General features: G+C 37.0%; 1 protein-coding gene across 5 annotated transcripts in view; it reads left to right on the forward strand.

Moving 5' to 3' along the window:
• The window catches only part of GPAM (glycerol-3-phosphate acyltransferase, mitochondrial), an 84,777-nt gene extending 63,816 nt beyond the window's left edge, over window positions 1-20,961 (forward strand). For 4 of the 5 annotated variants that reach the window (XM_026069743.1, XM_026069747.1, XM_026069746.1 and 1 more), the window contains 14 exons: window positions 938-1,074; window positions 1,872-1,971; window positions 2,704-2,916; window positions 3,268-3,381; window positions 5,384-5,469; window positions 6,497-6,612; window positions 7,526-7,596; window positions 8,701-8,965; window positions 9,688-9,830; window positions 11,437-11,514; window positions 15,163-15,303; window positions 16,042-16,231; window positions 16,346-16,404; window positions 17,583-20,961. In XM_026069743.1, the coding sequence (XP_025925528.1) occupies window positions 938-1,074; window positions 1,872-1,971; window positions 2,704-2,916; window positions 3,268-3,381; window positions 5,384-5,469; window positions 6,497-6,612; window positions 7,526-7,596; window positions 8,701-8,965; window positions 9,688-9,830; window positions 11,437-11,514; window positions 15,163-15,303; window positions 16,042-16,231; window positions 16,346-16,404; window positions 17,583-17,699 (1,830 nt within the window). In that variant the 3' untranslated portion in view covers window positions 17,700-20,961. The remainder of the gene's footprint in view (window positions 1-937; window positions 1,075-1,871; window positions 1,972-2,703; window positions 2,917-3,267; window positions 3,382-5,383; window positions 5,470-6,496; window positions 6,613-7,525; window positions 7,597-8,700; window positions 8,966-9,687; window positions 9,831-11,436; window positions 11,515-15,162; window positions 15,304-16,041; window positions 16,232-16,345; window positions 16,405-17,582) is intronic. The other variant, XM_026069744.1, reaches the window with a different exon arrangement.
• The last annotated feature ends 1,745 nt before the right edge of the window (window positions 20,962-22,706 follow it).

The raw sequence follows: 22,706 nt of genomic DNA on the forward strand, positions 1-22,706 counted from the left end.
ACTAAGTCCACTTCCAGTTTTGTCTTTGTTTTGGGATCAAATTTTAACTATAAGGTTGAATGATTATCTCACCTAACCTGCATCCAGTGTTATTTCTTTCTCTGTGCTGAGGCAGCCAGTAAGAAGTTAGTAGGTCTATTTAGGATTTTCAGAATCATTCTTACCTTAATTTGGAATAAAAATCTTTAAAAATTACACTTGTTTTCTTACTTGTTAGTAGTCTGCTGCCAATTCTTCAATATTTATTGAAAGTGATTAAAACAGCCCCTAAATTCTACCATTTTCTTTACACTCAAAGGAATTTGTAGTCAGAAACGCTTACCTAACCACAGCTTTAATCTTTTGTGCAGAGTTCACCTGAGAAAGATGCATTAGATAAGGATACCAATAGCAAACAAATAATTGCATTAATACTATATATCTACAGCACTGATTAACAAGAAACACTGCTGAGGGCAGATATGTGCAATACTTGATCGATAGATAGGGTCTAGAAGTAAAAAAAAAGAAATTGGTTTTTAATATTTTCTGTTACAGTGTGGGGGACCCCACTATTCATAGGTCCTTGTTGATTTGTGATAGAAAGAAATAGCAGCACTTTGGTGACACTGATGGTTTMGCTACATCCCCATAAATTGTTTGATGGTTGTCTTAGTGCTGTGAGTCTGAAGAAACTGTGAATATCAATCATTGCTTTCTCGTAACATCTACAGCTGAAAACTACTAGTCCATGAAAATTAAAAAGTACAGTTGACTAAAACGTTCTCATTGTCACAGATGAGTGAAAACCAAAAGTAAATAAACTGAAAGACAAAACTGGAAAATATCATCAGTTCTGATAATATGATGCTAGCAATCTCAATGATGGAGAAAAAGAATATTATTCCACATTTCTTATTAACTGCTCTATCCTTTTTTTCTTCTCTCCCCTCCATAGATGAATTTGCCTCTTATCTTCTTGCCTGTTCACAAATCTCACATTGACTATCTACTCCTCACGTTCATTCTTTTTTGCCATAACATCAAAGCACCCTACATTGCTGCAGGGAACAATCTCAACATCCCCATCTTCAGGTAAAGATAATAAATTAAGTGGAACCACTTCTTTGAAAAAAAGAAATGAGGGGGATCTTCAGGTGACCCATGTTGTTATAACTGCACAGTAGCTGATGGTGTGGTCCAGATATAAGATAAGCAGGGTATTATAGGGTCGTTCTGTAGAATTCATTTGGTTCCTCTTACATGCTCACGGAGAGAGTATAACAAAATCCTTTTGAGAAATCCTGTCCTAACCTAAGCAGGATAAGGAATGACACTCCTTCCTTCTAGGAGACTCAAAGAAAGTGGGTAGGTGATTAAGGAAAGATGAGTATGTGGAAAAAAATGTTGTGAATGGACAATTTTTCTCCTTTATGAAGGGCTGACTATTGGTAGGCAACTGTAGTGCGTAAATAATGCTTTATGGGGAAAGTACCCCAATTTGGCCTGTGTTTAAATTATATTTCTGGTGGCTGAAGAACATCAGAAAGTGTTTTAGCTAATGCTTTGCCAGTGAATTAAAATCTGGCAATCACTGAGCTACTGGGTGTCGTGGCAGGCAACGAGGAAAGAAGGGGGATATCTTGACTTAGAGGGTAAAGTGGTCTATTAAGGTAGTGAAATGGAGAAAGTGTAGAAAAGCCTGTTGATTAAGATGAGTAATATTTGTGTGAATCACACCATGTGTGAATAGCATAATACATTTTATTTTGAGGGAATTTTAGTAATTCCAAACTTCAGCAATTTCACTTCCTGTTAGGAATTTTGTACTGGTTGTGTAGTGGTTTCCTGCAAATTAAAATTAATGAGTATAATTCTTCTTTATTATGTAGCACATTGATCCGCAAACTAGGAGGATTTTTCATTCGTCGAAAGTTGGATCAGAGTCCTGATGGTCGTAAGGACTTTCTGTACAGAGCTTTGCTCTATGTGGTACGTATTTCTTGCCTTTGTTTCCCTAGGTAGCGTTTCAGTTGGCTGACAGCGGGGAGAGACTGAGTTCCATCTGACTGGGGATGTTTTTTATTGATTTGAATTTGTCTGGGGGATCATGCTGCAAAAACAGGGTACATTTTTGTGTTATGTTTTGAATGTATAAAATAAATGAGAATTTAATGCCCAGCACCCTTGAGGATGAGAAGATTTTCACCTTGGGTAATCCTTATTAAAGCGGAATTAACAGCCTGTGAATTAATGTTAAACTTAAGTCTTGTTTTTCTGATTTCCTTTGCACTGGGGCATATCTACACTGGTTATATTAACTTAATGGAAGTGTCTCTGTTTATGATGTGCTGATGTAATCCTTTGTGCCATTCAGTACACCAGCTGTATTTGCGATGTGGAAGATAGGATGTACYGGGGAACCGAAAGAAGAGAGATTTGCAAATCAGCTAGATCAGCTGTTGTTAGAGATGCTGTTCTTGAATAAATGGCATTATACTGCTTGTATATTCATGCAAATTAAATTGCAGGCTGGTCTGGTTTTGTGTAAAGCATTGATTATTGTTTTTATTTTTATTTTCTGCAAGTATTCATGTCAACCCATGATCTTCCAGTGTTTTTAAGAGGAAATGGTTGCTGATAAGAAGCAATATATTTCAAATATGAATTTGTCAGTATAATTAGATGTATATTTTTTTTCTTTTTCAATCTCTTTATATTCAGCACATAGAAGAATTGTTGAGACAGCAGCAGTTTTTAGAAATATTCTTGGAAGGCACGCGGTCTCGAAGTGGAAAGACATCCAGTGCTAGAGCAGGTCTTTTATCTGTGGTCGTGGATGCTCTCTTTTCAAATGCTACTCCCGACGTCCTAATTATACCTGTGGGAATCTCCTATGATCGCATAATTGAAGGTCACTATAACAGTGAACAGCTGGTAAGAGTAATTGAACAACTTGTTTTGCCTAGGGGATTTTCTGTTTATGTGCAGGAGAACATATTATATAGTTAATCTGTGTGCTAGTAGTCCTCCGTCACATGTACTTTGTGTTAGTGTTGAAGCATGTAGAACCATGAATCACAAAGCCTCTCTGAGAGGGAGTGACTAGGTGTGGGTRATATATTTCTAAATGCATTCAAATTATTATGTATGGGGAAAAGATGGTTCTCTAGATTTATTTGAAGCTGTGAGGTGTGTCAGACTTTATTGTCAGTCTGCTGTTGTTTGCATTTTAATTTTAAAAAAGCCTTTTAATTGCAAATTGAGAAAAACCACCATGTCTTCCAGGGGAAGCCTAAGAAGAATGAAAGCCTTTGGAGTATAGCTAGAGGAGTCTTCAGAATGCTGCGAAAGAATTATGGGTGTGTCAGAGTAGATTTTGCACAACCATTTTCCTTAAAAGTAAGTTTGATATTTTGAAGATTCTTTTGAAGGTTTGATGTTCTGAAGTTTCTGTAGTGAGACACCTTTATTTTGAAATTCTCATTGTGGGTTATCGTCATTAGCGTTATGTGCAGAAGTCTATTTCAGTGGAGCAAAAGTATACAGCTTCCCCATTCTGCTGAAGACATCAGGCTTGGGACATGTTTGCGATAAACTGAAATAGTCTTAACATTGATATTAAGGTTTATATTATTTTGCTGAGTTGTTTTTTGGTGTTTTTCTTAACAAACCATCTTTAAAACGATCCATGTACCGTGTAGTAATTCTTTAAGTTGTAGAGACATCTGGAGTCRAAGGAAAAGGAATAGTGTTCTTCAGTTTGAGTAATTGAATGGTTTATACTAGTGTAGGGGAAGAGCATTTTATCTCACTGGATTTTTTTTTTAATTTGCTAAGCAAATTAGTAACTATAAAAGTGTCATGGATCATACATCATCTATATGTAAAATCTTCATATGCCCTGAATGTCTTCGTTCATTATTAGTTTGCAACTATTACCTATACTAGTTCACCAAATAGTGTTCTGTAGGTTCTTGGGGAAGGGGGTAGTACAGCTAGCTCCCTTCACTATTAAATTTTCTCTGATCTCTTTGCAGAATCTGCCAGTGTTATACCTAATTTATCTGCATGTCACTAGTCTGTGTTCTGCTACTGTATTGCCTTATTTGTAATGTGACTTTAATAAGATTAACTACTGTAACATCCATCTACTAGAACATTATTCAAATTAATTAGGCATTCTTCTTTCTGCCCTACTTCTCTCAGAAGAGCAGTAGGTTGGAGAGCTTTGGAGAGATCAGTTACCACAGCATGAAATTATTGTGACTGTCTGCGCTGCATTATAATGAGTGTAGCTTGGAAAGATAGTAATTCACTTCCAAGTAAGGTGGCTTGGGTCACTTCCAGGCTATTCTTGGTGCAGAGTTAACAATTGGTCTTGGATCAGTATAAGGAAAAGAAGGTTATCTGCCCTCTTAATCTGGTGAAATGCTAGTCGCTCTATGCCTTCCTAGCAACCTCTCTCGTGTCTCACTTGTATGTGAATTCATTCTTGTGCTCCAGAAAGGTATCAGCATGAGACAAATTGCTTAAGTATGCCGAAGTGCAACTCTATCATTTTTAAATTTACATAGTTATATTGCTGCAGGTTTTTTTTCTAAAGTGAGTGAGTTCTTGGGGTTAATTTTGAGCATTAGCAGTTCTGTGAGTACAGAATTAGAAGCAGAAGAGAGAGTTGGCTGTGAAAGTCTTTCAAGCAGCTTTCCTGGGAGGGAAATGTATTCCTGACCAGCAGGCTAAGTGGCTCTGTAGTTTCCTACAGCAGTCTTCATAGGAACTGGAAGAACACAGCGTTCTGAAAATAGAATAATGCAAATGGTAACCTATAAGGAAAGACATTTTACTTCCGAGAAAGAACTCCAAGCATGTGGTATGCTGCCTGCTTCCTGGGTGCTTTAGCTTATAGCACTGTGCCGTGTCTTAYAGCCAGAGTTTCTGTAGTGTTTATCTATGGAGATGCTCCCTGTCCTCGGGTTTATGAGGAAAGCAGCAACAGGCAGTTGTTATAATTTTATGTTGACCTGAATGGGTACTAGACTTTGCTGTCATTCACGTTAATGAAGGCGGTTCCCATTAATTTTAATCATGGACAATCTAGTCTCAAGAAAGCTGTTGCCAGCAGGGTGCTGACAGGGATAATGTATTGGTTTGTTGCAGTGTTTTCCTGAAGTACAGATTCAATGCTGCGGGAAGTTTGTCTTTTCGTAAAATAGAATCACTGGTGAATAAACTGCTGGAAACTTTTAATTTCTGTGACCTTATTTCATCTTTTGTAGTGTGGGCTATTTTTAATCACAACTGTGATTTTTGGAATGGTTGCCTTTTTCTTATAAATAGCATTAGCAGTTGAGTGCAAAAATAAGGTGAAAAAGTACAAAAATAACAAGTCTTCTCTTAATAGGAATATGTAAACAGCCAAAGTCAAAAACCTGTGCCTGCTCCTCTTTCTTTGGAACAAGCTTTGTTACCAGCTATACTTCCATCAAGGTAGAGGTTTGGGGGGATTGGGGAGAGGGCGGACAGATTGGGTGGGTTTTTTGTTCTGTTTGTTTGGATTTTAGTATTCTGCATTAGGTTACATTTCAAGCAACTCTCCAAGGATAATCTAATTGTGTATAGACAAACAGAAATTTTAGACACTTGTAACTGTGCAATTTATCACAAGAGTTGCCTTTTCTCTGGGGAATTTTGTTTAAATAAGCTCTAGAAATTGTTTGCTTTTTTTTTTTTTGATTAATTCTAGTGACCTCTCTTGGTTTAATTTTAAATTTTATGGAATAGTTTTGTCAGGGAATAAAATTGACACACTTAATGAAATAGGAAGAATTCCTTTTTTAAATTCCACAAATATTGAGGTGTTTTGTGGTATAATTTCAAAGCAAACAGCTCTTCTTACTGAGGACTTGTGCGCAAGTGCCCCTTTGGTCAAGGAGATGACCGTCACTCAGAAATGCAAAACTGTGCTTTAGAGCTAGGGCTGCATTCGTTATACAGATTTACATTTTAGTTGAGCTCTTTGCTTGGCTTATACAAGCTTGTGTGGTCCTAGCAGAGACAAAGTCAGTCATTTATCTTTAGAAAGTTGAAGCTACATACAGAAGACTTTCTAGTATATGGAGTGGCTGGGCTGAAAACCACCTTCTCAGCAGATTTGCATAATGTGCTTTTGTTGTCTATATTCATTGAAGGGAAAAGATTTGTGGGGTACGAATGATGTAATGGCAAAGTCATGAATAACCTTAGTAAAAAAGTAAATGTTCTGTATTACTGTTTTTCTTTTGAGGAGTCTTATCTTGGATTGTTGTTTAGTGTGAAGAAAGCATGTGGAAAGATAGGCAGATGGTCAAATTTTTGTGGACCTTGTTATGCGTAACATTTTTCTGCCCTTAACTAGAATGCGTAGTGGTTTTGGTGCTACGTAATTCAGCTCGTGTATAAAATACATCAGGCTACGTTATTCTAAGTTTTGATGAAAACTTAAGTATCATACTGCAAATTTTTATTCTGTATTCAGACCGAGCGATACTGTGGATGAAGGTAGAGAGGCTTCGCTGCCTATCACCAGGGACGTATCCAGTGAGCCCTTCAGAAGAGAGTTGATAGCCAACTTGGCTGAGCATATTTTGTTCAGTAAGTGTTACAGTGTCATTACGAGCTACTTTCCTTGTCTTGCTGGTTGCTGCTTCATAGTGTCATGCTTCCAAATTCCCCCCATTCAGGTGAATGTTTCGTGACTTCAAATGCTTTCTTGACAGTTCTCCCTCCTTTGCCTTCCTCCCTCACTTCTCTTCAATATTTAATAAGCAGTTTTTCTGATTAATTACAAGGTATTTATTTTGTTTTGATAACTTTGTATTCCTTGGACTTGTATACTGAAATGCCAACTTGTTGCACACTGAAGTGTGTGAGCTGATTGCCACACTGATACACTGATTTTGTATCACTCCGTGTAAGGAATTCCTTAAGTGTCTTACAGGCATTATTTCACATATTAATCGCATGAATTCATCTAGCTGCATTGACCACTGTTGCCAGGTTTTGTAGGTTATGTGGGTATTTTTTAATCAGTAGGTCTATGATTTGTGGTATAAAAGATGTGAACAAAATTGGACTTAGTTGTTTATTCTAGCAAATGCTTGAGCTTTACTCAGGCTTCTTCATTAAAGTTATTTTAGTCTGATTACTTTAGTATTTTACATGCCTACAATACTCTAGAATCCTACCTGTTAATTACTATCCTTCTGCAAGGTGAATATGATCATCATATGCTGCTAGAAGGAACTGAAGCAGTCAGGGCTGGGTGACTTGCCAGAGGCTTCTTAATGCAGTAGCATCAGGGTGCGGTTGCAATTCTAGAGTTCATACCCTTTTATTGTTATTATACAGACTTAATACACTTTATATCTCATTCAAAGGCACAGCCCCTATGCAAGTACCACTTTTTTTTTTTTTTAATAATGGCTACAGTTTCACTTTTAATGATGATCTGAACTTCTCAGATACATAACAAGTTCCAGTATAACTTTATTTTGCTTACCTCTAGCTGCTAACAAGTCCTGTGCTGTGATGTCTACCCACATAGTTGCCTGTTTGTTGCTCTACAGACATAGACAGGTAAGGCTTCCATGCTGCTTACATAGCTGAGCAGCACTTTGTATGGCCTTATTAATTAAAAAATATGCATTTTGCTATTCCATGATACTGATGAGAGTACTGAAGGTATTCTGAGTGCTAATATTCTAGTTAGTAGTGGATGCTCGAAGATGCATCATTACTGATGAGGTATAATACATACTTATATGGAAATATTTTTTTTACTTCAAAAAAATTTTTTTAAGACTGTGTGGTCTTAGTTCATTGTATTATGATTCCTTTTGGATCCCAGATATTTAAATAAATATGCCATTGAATATGTTAGCAGCTCAAGTTTTGTTATTCTTTAATACTATAATATTACTCCAGGATGGCAGAATGATACTAACATTTAATTAAATTTCTGTGTATGGGTCTTGGAGGAATGGTTTTTGCTCCTACAATTTTTTTTTTTTTGTATTTTTGTCTGAAATTCCTTTTCCTTCTAATCTGAAGCTTTTATTGCCTATAAATTAAGAACATATTCAAAAGTATTGGTCAAATATGTAACCTTCATAGCCGAGGACATTCTCAAACATTCCTGTCAGTCTGCTCTTCCAATTTTGTAAAATGACCAGGGGAAAGATGAATTTTACAGTGTGATCTGAGGCCATCTTGGCAAAAAAAACAAGAAAAGCAAAGTGCTTGAGGAGCTCTTCCCCATGTCCCCAAATAATTGAACAAAAATTCTGTTAATTGCCATRTTCTTTCATGATCAATCATTTAGTTTATAGTGGAGCTAATGAAAATTTGAGATCTCTAATGTATTCTCCTAAAGAACCATTCAGGTGCCTGCAGATTGTGAAATAAACTAGGAAGCAAACAAAAACCTGCATTCTCAACTAGCTGCATGGTTTTAAACTATAATCCTATGTAGTTCAAAATCTGTAGGCTATTTCAGCAAAACTTCCATGAAAACAAGATTTTCTAATATGATAGGTTTTACTTTGGATTATTGAAAATTGAAAGTTCATTTATGTGTTTTGCTAGGTACATGGTTATGTGGTTTATAGATAAGATAACAGCAGAGAGAAATTTCCTGTGCAAAAAAAATATTTCATCTTGTTGTTCTGTTTTTATTTCTAGGGAACTGATCTTTCCAGGTTGGTAGAAGACTTCTTCTCCATGAAGGAGGAGGTCTTGGCCCGTGACTTTGACTTGGGATTTTCAGGGAACTCAGATGACGTTGTCATGCATGCCGTCCACTTGTTGGGAAACTGTGTAAATATCACAAATACTAGCAGAAACAATGAGTTCTTCATCACTCCCAGCACAGCGATACCTGCTGTCTTTGAACTCAACTTCTACAGCAACGGAGTACTTCATGTATTCATTAAGGAGGCCATTATTGGTATGTGTTGGGGTTTACCAAGGAGAGACTAGTTTGTGACACACTTGCATCAATACATGGAGTCAAAAGTGTCTGCACAAAAATAAACAGTTTTACATATAATTTACTTATACAAACACTAGAAATCCCTTGCCCCAGCCCTTCAGGCCATGTTTACCTTAACAAAGATACCTGAAAAGTAAGATTGTTTCTGTTCTGTGGGATGTCTCCACTTCCTTTTCCTAACATTTTTACCTTTCTTGGTAGTACTGGTATTAGGTTGCATTGGTCACTGCCATAGACAAAGTCCCACACTATCAGAGTTTTCTGCCAACATGGCAGAACCTGTGCTTTGATCAGCAGTATATTAATGAGATTTTGTTTTGATCTGACATCAGTCGAACACAAATGAAATAGTGATGATTTCTGTCCTTATTAATGTTGTTGATGTTGGCCCTTTGTAGTACTTGTTGATAACTGGATAAGGATCTCAGCTTGGAGTTTCGTTTCTTGTAACTCTTACACACTGTGACATAATCTATCTTTTTGATCCTCTCTTCTTGATTTAGACATTACTGTAATTCATTTTATTAGGATAATTTTACATAGGCTAGATTTTTCATTGCATATGCGGTGGTTGACTGCTTTTAAAAGCCTAGACATAGGCAAAATAAAAGCTTAAGTTTCCTTTGCTAGAAAACTCCTCATAAAACAAGCTTTGTTTATGTTTGTTTCTGCTCTAGCCTGCAGTCTTCATGCAGTTCAGAGTAAAAGGTACAGAAACGGTACCAACGGTGCTTCTCCCAGTTTGATTAGTCAAGAACACTTGGTCCGCAAAGCTGCCAGCTTGTGTTACTTGCTTTCTAATGAATTTACGGTATCTTTGGTAAGTGACATTCATTGCATTAATTGTCCTCATTTTAAACGTTATTCTGGTTGGAACTGTCTTTGTTACTTTAAAGAGTATTGATGCTTTCTTTAACTATCTTGGTTCTGGTATGTTCACTGTAAATATAGTTTGATGATATGAGTAGCAGGAGATTGAACATCATTTGAAAAAAGAAAATAGCGTTGCTCTCATTCCCTTCAAGGAAGTGTTTGAACATTTCAGTGAGCGTAGTTGCATTAGAGCAGTTCGTCCAAACGATCTCTGGCTTAAGATGTTAACGCGAATTACCTTGCCGCATTCATGTCGCTACCTTCTTTCCTTAGCAAGGTATGGCGAAAGCAGTCAGTCTGGTTTAGGTGGTACGTACATAGTACATGCCTGCTGCTCATGCAAGTGATGGATGGAGAGTTTGGGGGTGAGCCGGTGGCATTTCTGCTGTGCTGGCAGTAGGCTTTTCCTGAGAGAGGAAGGCCAATCTCTGTCAGGTTCCCACAACTTGAGGTTGGACTTCTGAACGCCTTCTAACATACCTCCTCATTAACATCAGTAGACCATCACAGCTACATCTGCGCTCCCCCAAAGCTATGTAATGTTTTTTTTTCCCATCTAAACAAATACAGGTCTTTGAGGCTACCAAACTCATTGCATATTTGATTGAAATTAAGCTGGGAGCTAAAGCTTCAGATTCTAAAGATATTCTGAATTTACATAATAGTGCAGTAGTCAGTGTGCCACACCTAATACTTAGCAAAAATTTTACACATGGCCTGACTTTGCTTTTTGTTTTGTTACAAAATGCTGAGAAGAACTGATGATATCTCAGTTTTAAAGACACTCTGCATACTTAGAATTATAAGTACTAGACCTTTTTTCTTCCTATACATAGAAATTGCTTAGAATTCTAGAAATTGTGACCACTTTTCTTGAATGAGTTATTAAATTTGAACACTTTTCGCTGACACTTGCCTTTTTTTTAAAAAATGAAGCACAAACCAAATTTAATATTTTTGTCTGGGCAGCAATGCAGCTTATATGGTAGAGTTGATCAGTGATCTCATCCTCTGCCTTCAGTTAATAATTGATTTTTTTTTTTTTTTTTAATCTAGGAAAAAAAATCCTACATGATTATAAAACAGTGTAAAAGAGATTGGTATTTATTCAGAGTTTCAAAACACATGGCGGGAGGGTTAAGGTGTAATTTTCTTTAAATTCCAAAGAAATCGCTTGTATAAGCATCACCAGTTTTAGTTTTATGAATATTTTATTCCAGAACTGTTAAAAAAAATTAAATCCATTTAGAGACAGTTGGAAGGGGAAGATACTTAAGATACTTAGTGTGCTTTTCTGCCAGTGTAGTAATGTCTTTCTCCCAAAAACTCAGACAAATTTTAAATATCTTATTTCACTATGTATTTTTTAAGTATCTGCCTGTCTGCCAAAAGATAGAAATAAGAGTGATGCATGGGGATTATACTGGTAAAAGTTTAATTAAACTTGCTTAAAAGGAATAATATTGATATATCTGAAACATTTGTACTGAATAGGAAACCAGAGAGCCTATAATGGGTGTAATTTTCAGTACATTTCTTTTTGTTTTGTGTAGCCTTGCCAGGTGATATATCAAGTTTGCCATGAATCGGTGGAAAGGCTAATACAATATGGTATTCTTCTGGTGGCTGAGGTAAGGTGATAGAAACACAGAACTTGGTTTGGTTTTTGTGCTTGACTTTACCCATAGGTAGATCATGCTTGTTAGTTATGCGACTTGCTTTAAATATATGTTATTACTTAAAGCTTGTAACCGCTTAACAAGTCCAGGACAGATACTACTTTTTTTTTTTTAATAAGCATGAGACATTTGGGTATAAACATACTGTAATGCTATGAATGTGTGTGTAATTTCACTGCACCATTAAACTTACTAAACAAGATGCATTTTTATACTGTCTTGTAAAATGAGGAATAATTTTATTATTGGAGGCCATCCAAACTGTAGTATAGTTACATGGATGTTTAATATCTACTCTTCAAGAGTCTGTAGTCCAGACCTTCAGTTGTTTTTTGATCTCCTTACATTGGTCTAGGAATTATTATGAATCTCCTCTGTCAGCACAGTTTGTAGTTTCACTGCTGTATTGGAATCGCCTTGTGGTGCAATCTAACCGCAAGGGTTTACAGTGCTAAAGAAACACGGGGACTAGGGGTCTGCTGAGTCGGCATATCTTTGTTTCCCAAACATTTTTGTGCACGTTAAATGAATTTTGGCACCCAGGAGGAAGTGACAAAATACAAAAGTGTGTGTGGAAAATACTTATATATTAGGCTGCTTTCTTTTTGTAGCAATGCAGTTTCAAAGGAGGCTAGAGCTACATCTGGTGCATTTGTTAGTGGCCACTGGTTTAATCTAGTTTTACTGCATAATTTGTGTTACGTACTTCCATTTTTAATACATGCAGTTAAAAGGTACTATTCATTTGATGTCCCTAGATTTTAAACTTTCTCCTGTTTTGCAGATGTTACTGTTTGCTTTTTATCTTAAGTATTGACATGCTGTCATGAATTAGAGTGCAATCACTGTTTTAAAAAAAATCAAAAAATGAGTACAATTCAAAGGATTCAGGCAAAAAACCCCTTTATGTCCTATGCCTGAGAACAGGAGGAGAAAAATAGGTGTGAACAATAGCAAACGTGCGTCTCTGTCTCCTCAAGCACATAACCTGTCTTGCAGGTTCTTCTGTGAGTTTCAGTACTGAGTCTGGTCCTTTGCTGTTCCTAGCTGGGATTTAGACAGCTGTTAGGCTGCGTATAAAAACTTGCCTGTGTTGTCCGATATACAGCACTAATGCAGCACCTGAATGCTTAAGAAAGGAGCTCTCCCCCCAGTGAATTTCTGAAGTTCAAAAAAACCTCTGTACCTGCTCACTTCTTGTAAAACATCTTCTTATTTTGCACAATCAGTGGCAAACACTACAAGCAGTGGTTGTTTCATGACTTGGGACCGTTTGGAAATGTTTGTGGGGTTTTTACAACCTCTTCTCTAAGAAAGGTAGCTAGCTTCTGCATCTTCAATGATTTCAGTTTACTGCTGACTAATTAGCACATCGATAAGTTTCCTGTTAAAGTCGACTGGGTTGTTCCATGCTCGTGTTTTAATGGTTTCTTTTCCTGTGAATCTAGTGCCTGCTCCTAAAACTAAGAAACAATCCTAATGCAGTGTTCTCTTTAGTAATTTTTAACTTGTTTTGTGGCCTTTGCTTCATTCAAAATAAAAGACTTGATCATACTGTAAGGCTTGGAAGGATGTTAGGCTTCATTTGCTAGAGGCCTTTCTCTTTGTCATGGATGTTTTGAAGGTAATTACCTATATGAAGTCTCTGTTATTTATTTGCTTTTTATCTTGCCGGCTTCATATTTCTAAATGGAATAATCGTAGGGGGTCTTTTCTTAGCGACTCAGCATTGGTGGCATTTTAAAATCTTTCTGTTCTACTATTTTGATCAATGATTGACAGTAAGGTTTCCCTTGTTCTTCAGAGCATGTATTTACTATTTCTGAAACTTGTTGCTGAAGTTGCACTGTTGAAATTGACTGGTGCGTCAGACTTTGATCATTCAATATCTGGAATATTTCTGTTCCACCTGAATTACTCTATACCTGAACTTCTGACATACCTGCGTTATTGCACGGTAGAACTAAATCACTACACAACTAGAWCTAGTATGTATGTACTTGTCACCTGTGCCTGTGGTCTCTAGTAGATTACCTCATTATGTCCTTGCAAGGGACAGCTTCTTGGAATTGTTGCTTTTCAGACATATTTCTTAGCGTACCAAATAGCATCTACTGATAGGAACTTCTGTACTGTTTAATCCTGTCGATCTCTAGCATAGCCAGGAAACTCTGTCAGTACCAGGAAACTCTTAATCTGTTCGTTGATTCACCATTTAGATATCTTCAGTCCATTTCATGCAACTGGAGCTCGTTTCTGAGTTAACGTTAATTCCACATAAATTGTACAGTCAATGAATCTTCACAGATTTTTGCCCAGACCAGAGTCAGGCTTGGCTTTTTTTTTTTTTTCCTTTAAATGGTTCAGTATGAATAGAAAATGATTCTTTTTCACTCCTCTTGATGGTGATAAACATCTTCTTGCTTTTTAGTTCTAAACTTTAGCTTACAGTCATACATTTTCTTGTCCCAAACCAGTATAATGCATGCAACCTAAGTGAGGCTTAAAGTAGAAAAAGTTCAGGTATTGCACTTTGGTCCAACAGAAAAAAGAATCTGAAAAGACAGCCCCAGAACAACTATATTAAAATCTCAGCTCTGCTCTGCGGGGGATGACATAGTCACTGGGTGACAGTGCTTTCCGCATATTGTAAATATTCATTATGTTATGAGCCTGAGAATGTATGTTGCACAAATCACAACACATTGCTGCAGTTCCAGATCAAAAGTTGACAGATGCTGTCATATGCTTCTCATCTGTAAACTTCAGTGTTTTCTGGGGTGTATTTGGCACATGTGTGCTTTTTGCTTTTCTTCATTTCCCTCAAGCACTTTATAGTTATAAATGGTTTTACAAAATACATGAAAAGCAAACAGTGGTTGCTTTGTTTTCTTATTCCTTCACAATACTGAAGTTAAGAAATTCCACCACTGCCATTCTTGCTATCATGTACTCTTCTCAAAAGTTTGGAGATGGCTTGCTGGTGGGGCATTTGGAGACTAAACTTGGATGCTGGTTGCTCGAGGTGATTAGCTGAACAGAATTGCTGTGACACAGCAGATGGAGGAGTTTTATATCTCAACATATTCAGGTTTTGAATAGTTTGGGGCCTTTGTGATTAAAACTGGCTCTTTACATTTCAACCAATATCTCATGTGGGGACGAATACAAGAACATCATTAGAAGCAGTAACTTACCACTTATAAGCAGGAAACGGTGACGTTCTGCATTAACTGACAACAACACAGGCAGCAGTAGTATGGAGGTTAGCAGCATCACATCCAGATAACATCTCGATTTTTCTGTCATAACACAATTGAAAATACTTTCTTGGCAGCTGCAGTGGCATGGCCTCTGGTAGGGAGATTTGGCAACATTTGCAGAATCTGTGTGACAGACAAACTGAAGAAAAACACTTTTCTTACCAAATGTCTTTTCTCTCTGCTTATCTCAGCCCTGTCTAGAACTGGGTCTCACCTGCTTTCATTAAACACTGTTAAACTAATGGATTGATCAAGTCAGATGATGTTATAAAATAAAACTATTTGTTGCTTTGATTTGGGTTTTTACCTATTTGCCACCTTGTCTTTCAAATTTAAGCAGGATGATCAGGAAGATGTTAGCCCCGGTCTTACAGAGCAGCAGTGGGATAAAAAACTCCCTGAACCTTTATCTTGGAGAAGTGATGAGGAAGATGAAGATAGTGATTTTGGAGAAGAGCAGAGAGATTGCTACCTGAAGGTAATGTTATCCTAAGGCTAATAATATTGAAGCCTATTATGAAAGATACAAACTGCTTCGCTAGTTCAGTAGGGGTACTAACACAACCTTTTTCTGCGTGCTCATTCTTAGCATTAGTCTGTTGCTACAATCAGTAAAACACCTTTCTCTCCTTCCCATGGGGAAAAAATGTGAAGAAACATCACACAATCTTCTAGGGAGGTGGAAGAGCGATGGTCAGTGTCATGAAAACTGCTAAAGGCTTCAGTATTTTATGGTGTCCTAAATCTTTTATTCTTTACTAACAACACACATTCTAAAAAGGGGCACGTGTTGCTGGTATTTTCAGACTCAATTTTCCTTCTTAGATTGCTCATGTTGATTTTAGACATGTTACCAGTTTTTCAGACTGTTTAGGTTATCTCGTTAACACTTGGAAAATTATGTCCGTCTCTTTGAATGAATGGTAACACTTCTCTTGGCTGAAGAAGAGTTTAACACCTTTAGTTTTATCTTAGGAAAATAGTTGTTAAACTATTAATACCCAGGTGGAGAAAAAATTAGTGTAGATGTGTGATGTGCAGTGTTTTTTCGTCACGACAAACTACTTTTTTGCTGTGTTTTCATAATGTGTTGTGCCCCTGTAATCCTTGTAGCACTAAGAATTATTTTGGCTGCTGTTTTGCCATATACTATGTTGCAGGTCACTTCTCATTTCCACTGTTCTCTGTCACTTATGCTCTTGTTGCCCTTCCTTAGGTGAGTCAGTCTCAGGAGCACCAGCAGTACATCACTTTCCTGCAGAGGTTATTGGGACCTTTACTGGAGGCATATAGCTCTGCTGTCATCTTTGTACACAATTTTAGTGGTCCTGTTTCGGAGTCTGAATACCTTCAGAAGTTACACAGGCACTTAATAAGCAGGACAGAGAGAAACGTTGCTGTGTATGGTATGTCAAACAGTTTGTCTCTGGAACTGTGTTTTATTCCTCCTGTTCCTCCTAGCATCAAGGCAGCCCAAATTCAATTGCAGTTTGTTTACCTCTTTGTTCTCTTCCTTGCAGCTGAGAGCGCTACCTACAGTCATGTGAAAAATGCAGTGAAAGTCTTTAAGGAAATTGGAGTAAGTGTTCTGTGGTCAAAGTCAGAGACTTAAGTTTTATTTTAAGAATGAGCACAGTTTTGACAGTTCATGAATTCTGTGCAACATCAGCTTAAAGTCTGTGAATAGACCTGTGCAAATGTCTTGTGGGCTTAGGGATTCAGGAGACGGGCGCAAAGTGCAGAACAGGGCACTTTTTGCATTTGGGAAGATCTGTTTAGAGAGTGGCTAGGCGTTCAGGCATTTTCATTCACAGCAACTGAAGTTTCTGTGCTCAACTGCATGTTTTGGTCATTCTTCATTGGGGGTTTGACAATGTCAGAAAGCTGACAGCATGCTTCTTGCTTAGTGACAGCTGTACCTAAGTGTGAAGGTCTACTTAAATCTTCAAGAAGTATTAGTTATTGAATTTTGGCTTAGCAGTGATCAGTGTTCCAGGAGAGTCATCCTAATGGACCTCCAATGTCCACCATGAAGATAAAGGTGTACTTTAAAATAATGTTTATTATTAAAATAATGAGCAGTTTGGCATTTTACCACTACGTTTTGCATTTTAAGTTGCATATCTAGATTTTTCAAAAGAAGACCTTCTTTCATCAGAATGACATGGTTTCCTGAATACCAGAAAGGATTTAGCAGTACAATTTTGAAAGCATCAGCATTTAGGCAAAGAAATATTGCTAGATAAGGGATATGGAGTCTTTGTCCTTGAATTCCGATGTGTTAAAGAGGCTTAACAAAGTAAAGGGATCTTCCTGTAGACAGTAAGAGCTGTGAAGAAAGCATTTATCAAATCCATCATCTTAATTCTAGTCTATGCTGCTGTTAGAAAAGTAGAACCAGACGGCATCTGCTTTTGTATCTGCTCGCAGCAATAGCATTTGAAGTCTTGTTTTCGATGTACTTAAACTTTCAATTATGATGCTTTTTAGTGCATGTTTTGTCCCTCCCTGTTGTTAGTAGTTGTCTGTTTATCATACGCTGTGCTTATTTCTTAGTTTCTCTTCTTTCATGCCACTCGAATAGTTTCAGTAGTGAGTGAATTCTAATGATATCTAAAGTCATTGTCATCCAATCCTTCAAGGAAGAAAAAAACTCTTGTAAATGAGGGCAAATTTAGTACAGACCATAAACTGTTAATTACAGGAAGAGACTCCTTGAACATGGTGATAATTGCATATATTCACCCTGTGCTCTAGGTTTTCAATCAGACCACACAAAGAAGAGACACTATCTTGGAACTAAGCACTACGTTCCTACCTCAACGCAACAGGCAAAAACTACTGGAATTCATCATGAGCTTCATGGTATTATAGACCACGTATAGCACCTTCGTCCAGGGACATGAAGATAGGTTTTGAGACTCTGTCAAAGCCTGGGGACATTTGCTAGTCCTTCAGAGTGAAAGGTGCCACTGTTTGGGTAAGGCCTTCTCTGACTTGAACCACTGGAAGACAAGTGCCTTCTTCCGTATGCATTTATGGGTTTCTTACAGTCCCAATCCTGTTGTAATGCAGTGATACTCAGATGACACTTTGGATATAAGTGATCAGACATGTTGCAAAAAATAAAATAAACTATTAGAATTAGGTTTAAAATGAAGAGTGACATTTTATCAGTGTTATGTTTTAAATAAATCTACTTTTAAGACTGTAATGGATGCACAAATACAGATATTCGTGCTCTGTAGCTAACCCTGACATCTTGAGTTTAGTGGCAAAATTGCTTATGGCATAAACAACTTTCATTCCAATCCAGTTTTATTGTTTTAAATAAATGTTTTATAAAATTTTGCTTAGGCAGGATATATACTTTGTGGATAAAGCCATAGCTTTTCATAAATGTTAACATAAATGCCAAAATTCTAATGACAGTAACAGTTACAGACATCTGAGGATAACAACCATGTAGCAGATGATTGTGAGAACTGATGTCAGCAGACACACCTTGCACTATTAGAGCTGTGTAGTGCAGTGGTAAATTGCACTAATCACTGCTTTCGTGAAGAATGTGATAGTAGCAGTTTTGTTTTTATTATGGCATCTGTCCTTCAGCCAGATGAAAGTCATGAGACGGTTGCTTAAATGTGAATACCTTGTAAAATCTTAGATTATTATTTAATTGAAAAAAAAACTATTAAGTTTTTTAATTAATAGGGTGTCAGATTTCTTGGTTTTTCTTTTTTTTAAGTGGAGTAAAGTCTTGATTTGGTGAAATAATTTTATTTTTGGCCCTAAAAATTTCAGCAATAACTTTTGCAACTCTTTGGAAAAGAGTGTTCATGTTGTATTTTGTTGCTGAGCAGATCTAAAATGGTATGAAATAATAGCCTCTAGAAATATTAAAAAAAAGTCATAAACAGTGTACTTTTGCTTCTGAATCTAACTGGGTGTATGAAAAGAAAAAACAAAGCGTTGAATGATCCTGTCCTATGAAACAGGACTCCAGTCTTGCAATTCAGTCCGTTTGCATGAAGAACTTGCACTGTGTAGAGCTCAGGAGATTTCATTTTGTCTCCATGTGAGTGGAGATGAGGTTGCAAGCTGTAGTCCTGTATTTTAGCACAGCTGATCTAGTTGAAGCAATAACTTAGTGGTACGTGAAGCTAGTTTGCTTGTGAAATGTGTTCTCCTCATTTAGATTGCCTTCTATATGAGAGAAATTAAACATTTCAATTACTGTAATGTTTCACTTGATTCTTACGTCCTATCCTTGCAAGCAGAAAAAGCCCCCCAAATTCATCACAGAATCATGTAAATCTCTGTTGCTTAACTTAAACATGGCATTAACTTAAATATGGCAAAGCATACTTGAATCCCAGCATTTGCACTGTTATGCCAGCACAAAACCGATGCACACAATTTGAGTTTGTGGCCAAGGAGCTTGCATTTGTACTGCACATTTGTTAACAGGAATATTTCTGTAATTTTTTTTATTAAATGCTATTAACATTTGTAACCTGCAGTGTATAGTTTGTTAGCATTATACACTTAAGCACTGTGAGATGCGTGTGTTCTGTCACTAAACCAGGTGCTCTACAACACTTAAGAATTTCTGAACCAAAGCTACATTAATACAGATAGAAAATGACCATATAATTGCTTTTGTTTTTACATACTTCTGCTATCTCAGCAGGATAGTGACTACGCTGCACATAATTTCTTTTTCTAAAGTCTACCAGCTATTTACAAAGCAGTTTCATCTCATTCTAGCTAATGCGCACTCTTTGTTAACTGGATGAATGCTCCACACAACAGTTGTTGCTGATGGCTTCCATTTAATGTCAAAAAAGACTAGGTGCTTGTTAATAATGAGGTCTCATAGTTTACTGCTCTTCAGTAAATCTGAAGTGTACTAACAGTGAAGACTGTATATAAAAAGAATTTTAAAAATGAAGCAATATGAAGCAATTGAAACTTGAGTCATTTTATAAAGAGTGTTCTAATAACTGACTTATTAGCTATCATAAAATCTAGGAATAGCCTGGTTACCAGAGTGTTCTGGCTAGGTATTACAACTAAAGATAACTTATGGATTACCTTAACAAATCTGGTTAATATAAATCAGTAGGTGGGCAGGGTAATATGCATGTGAATAAACATTAATTAATCCATATAGTAAGCATAGGGAGGGTACCATTCTAAAATTGGTTTGTTTTTTATATGGAAAAGTTGCATGTGAAAAATCATGTACTATGAATGATCTACTGCCCCTGGAAGCCTTTGCTTTCTGCAGCAAGTGTGCATGTATACATATGTACGCAAGCATGTATATTATGACACACATGACAGCTATGCTTTTTCCTGAAAATAAAGCACAGAATAAAAGCTATCAGACTGGAACAGTCAAAAACTAAAACCAACACTTTTGCACTGTATTTACACCTTCAGTGTCTTCTGATTTTATTAACCTCTCATGTTTCTTTTGCTGATACAATACCAGGTTGAATTATCTTTGATACCAGTAAAGAAGAAATTACTGGCTCTGAATTACCACAAATGTATTTTAAGGCTCTCCTCTTATAAAGACTTGCACAAGTCTCGTAATTCTTACGAGCATGTTACTCAGGTGTGCAAGTCTTTTGGAGCCAGGGTCTTTCAGGATAGGATGAATATGAGACTTAATCTTTCCATGTGCACCCTATAGATCTTGTATTCTAGTGTGATTGAAGGGTAGAATCCCATGTCCCGTGCTGCCACTACTACTCGCTCCCCCAGGACACACAAACTTGTTCATTCATTTACTTCCTACTCATGATGACATGCGCGGCATACCTGCCTTCTCTTGACAGTATAGGGCTTTATTCACATATCTTTGATTAGGAAGCATATGCAGTTGAGCTTAACTAACTGTCTGCTCCACAAAGAAGTATCAGAATCACAATTTAAAAGACGGTTGAGCTGGAAAGTGTTGTAAGATACTATTGCTGTTGTGTTTCTGCACTTGTGAGCCCGATACTGCTTCCTTGAGAATGTTAACACATTTTACTTGTTACGTGTAATGCTGTCTACTGTAGAAGCACAGAAGTGTACTGGAGTTATTTTAATAAATTAAACTGTTTGCTAATATGACATTTAATATGTTGTTCTAGTTTTTTTTTTTAATAACCTGTTAAGATAATTCTTTCTGTATCTTTGTCCATTTCCAAATAGTTTCTGAAATTAAACCATGGAAAGCTGTCATTCTAGATACAGATTCACATGAAAGTTTGAGACTGAGAAGAATCTCTGTACCAGTTTGTCCACTGAATATTGACCGACGGTATCATGTTTACCTTCTGTGGGGTTTCATATGCTGAAGCATAGGTGATGGCAGCTCTTAAAGGCAAAATACGGGTTTAGGAAGGCTGCCCTCTGATCTCTGGTGGCAATTCCTATTATGGCACGAGAATAATTTAGACTGGCACCAGCAGTTATGAGACGCTAAGACAAGGCACAGTGAAGGGAGAGATTGAGGCGTACTCTTTTCTCGCAGTTAACCGTTAAGGGAAATGTCATGGGCTTTATTACTAGAAACGAGTCTGGGCTAAAGCACAGTGGGGAACATTCCGCTAGTGGGAGAAACTAAAAGACTCTTTATGCAGAATCAGCCAAAGCCCTCTAATGTGTTAAGGAGTTCAGAATCTGTTATAAAATATGAATGCAGGCTACAGCAGATTTCAACTATTCCCTTGCTGTTTGAAGATCTGGAGGCCTTTCATTCTCATGTTTTCATCTGAGTTCTGTATACATCTCATGCCTTCCAAGAATTTTCTAATAGCAAATTGTTAATTTACTTCTGGGTTTTGCTGTAACTGGATTTGCATTTTTAAAGGTATTCTCTTATTTTATTGCTAAATGCAGGCTGTTTGGTTGTAAAGATTGGAGCAGTTTGAGCAGGAATATATTTTTTCCCTCAAAACATACAAGTCCATCTCAAATAGTTGAGCCTTCCTGTGGTTTATGATTGCCAAAATATCAATCAGCCTATTTTGTAGGTGGGAAAAATTAGAACATGTTAAAGATGTAATGGGAATGATTAGGTAGTGCTGAGTCAGGTCATGGACAAAACAACTCCTTCCCTGGTATATGTGCTGGAGCAGAACCATTTAAAAGGATGACTGAGGTGACATCATGACTCCTGTGTCACCGTCTATTTTTTTCACAAAGCGGAGGTGCCTTTTTGCTTCTCTAATTTCCCATCCACTCAAGGCTCTTGTACATGGTTTCCTCTTTTAAAGGCTCCAAAAGTTTTTTTTGAGGGAGGTGGGGGGACTCATTCATAAATCTGAGACTGCTCTCTCATTCTGCAGCTTGTCCCTTCACATGGCAATTTCAAGATGACTTGGAGAGCAATAAGTATTTGTCAGCTATTCCTACAGCATCTGGCAAATGTGAATCAACTGGAGTGGGACTTTAATATAATAAAGCCTGCACAGATGATCATTACTTAAATGCAGAAGGGGGCATGCTGTTTTACCCTTTGAAAAAAGAAAAAAGTTTTAATCAGCTGATTCTTTGAGAGGCCTCCAGCAATGTTCACAGCCGAGTGAGGCTCAGAATTAATTGACAACTCTAGGCTGAGGTAGGAAACTAAAATTCAATTATTGTCGATAGCTTGAATAAAATCCAATTTTTATTGGTGATGACCTTGCATGTTATTCTTTGTGAAAATGTCTTCCTATTTCTCAGTCTTTTAAAATCCCATGTCAGATTAAGTACTTCATCTCCTGTTTTTGCTTAATTCAGTTTTCTTGTAATAAAAGCTTGTCAGGCTTATTTAGAAGGATCACTTGATTTGAGCTCTCTGCCTTGTTCTTTCATAAGGTACACCAAGTTTTCAGC

The sequence above is a fragment of the Apteryx rowi genome, unplaced genomic scaffold (assembly GCF_003343035.1).
Source record: "Apteryx rowi isolate R43461 unplaced genomic scaffold, aptRow1 scaffold_3, whole genome shotgun sequence".
In the NCBI taxonomy this organism is placed as follows: Eukaryota; Metazoa; Chordata; class Aves; order Apterygiformes; family Apterygidae; genus Apteryx; species Apteryx rowi.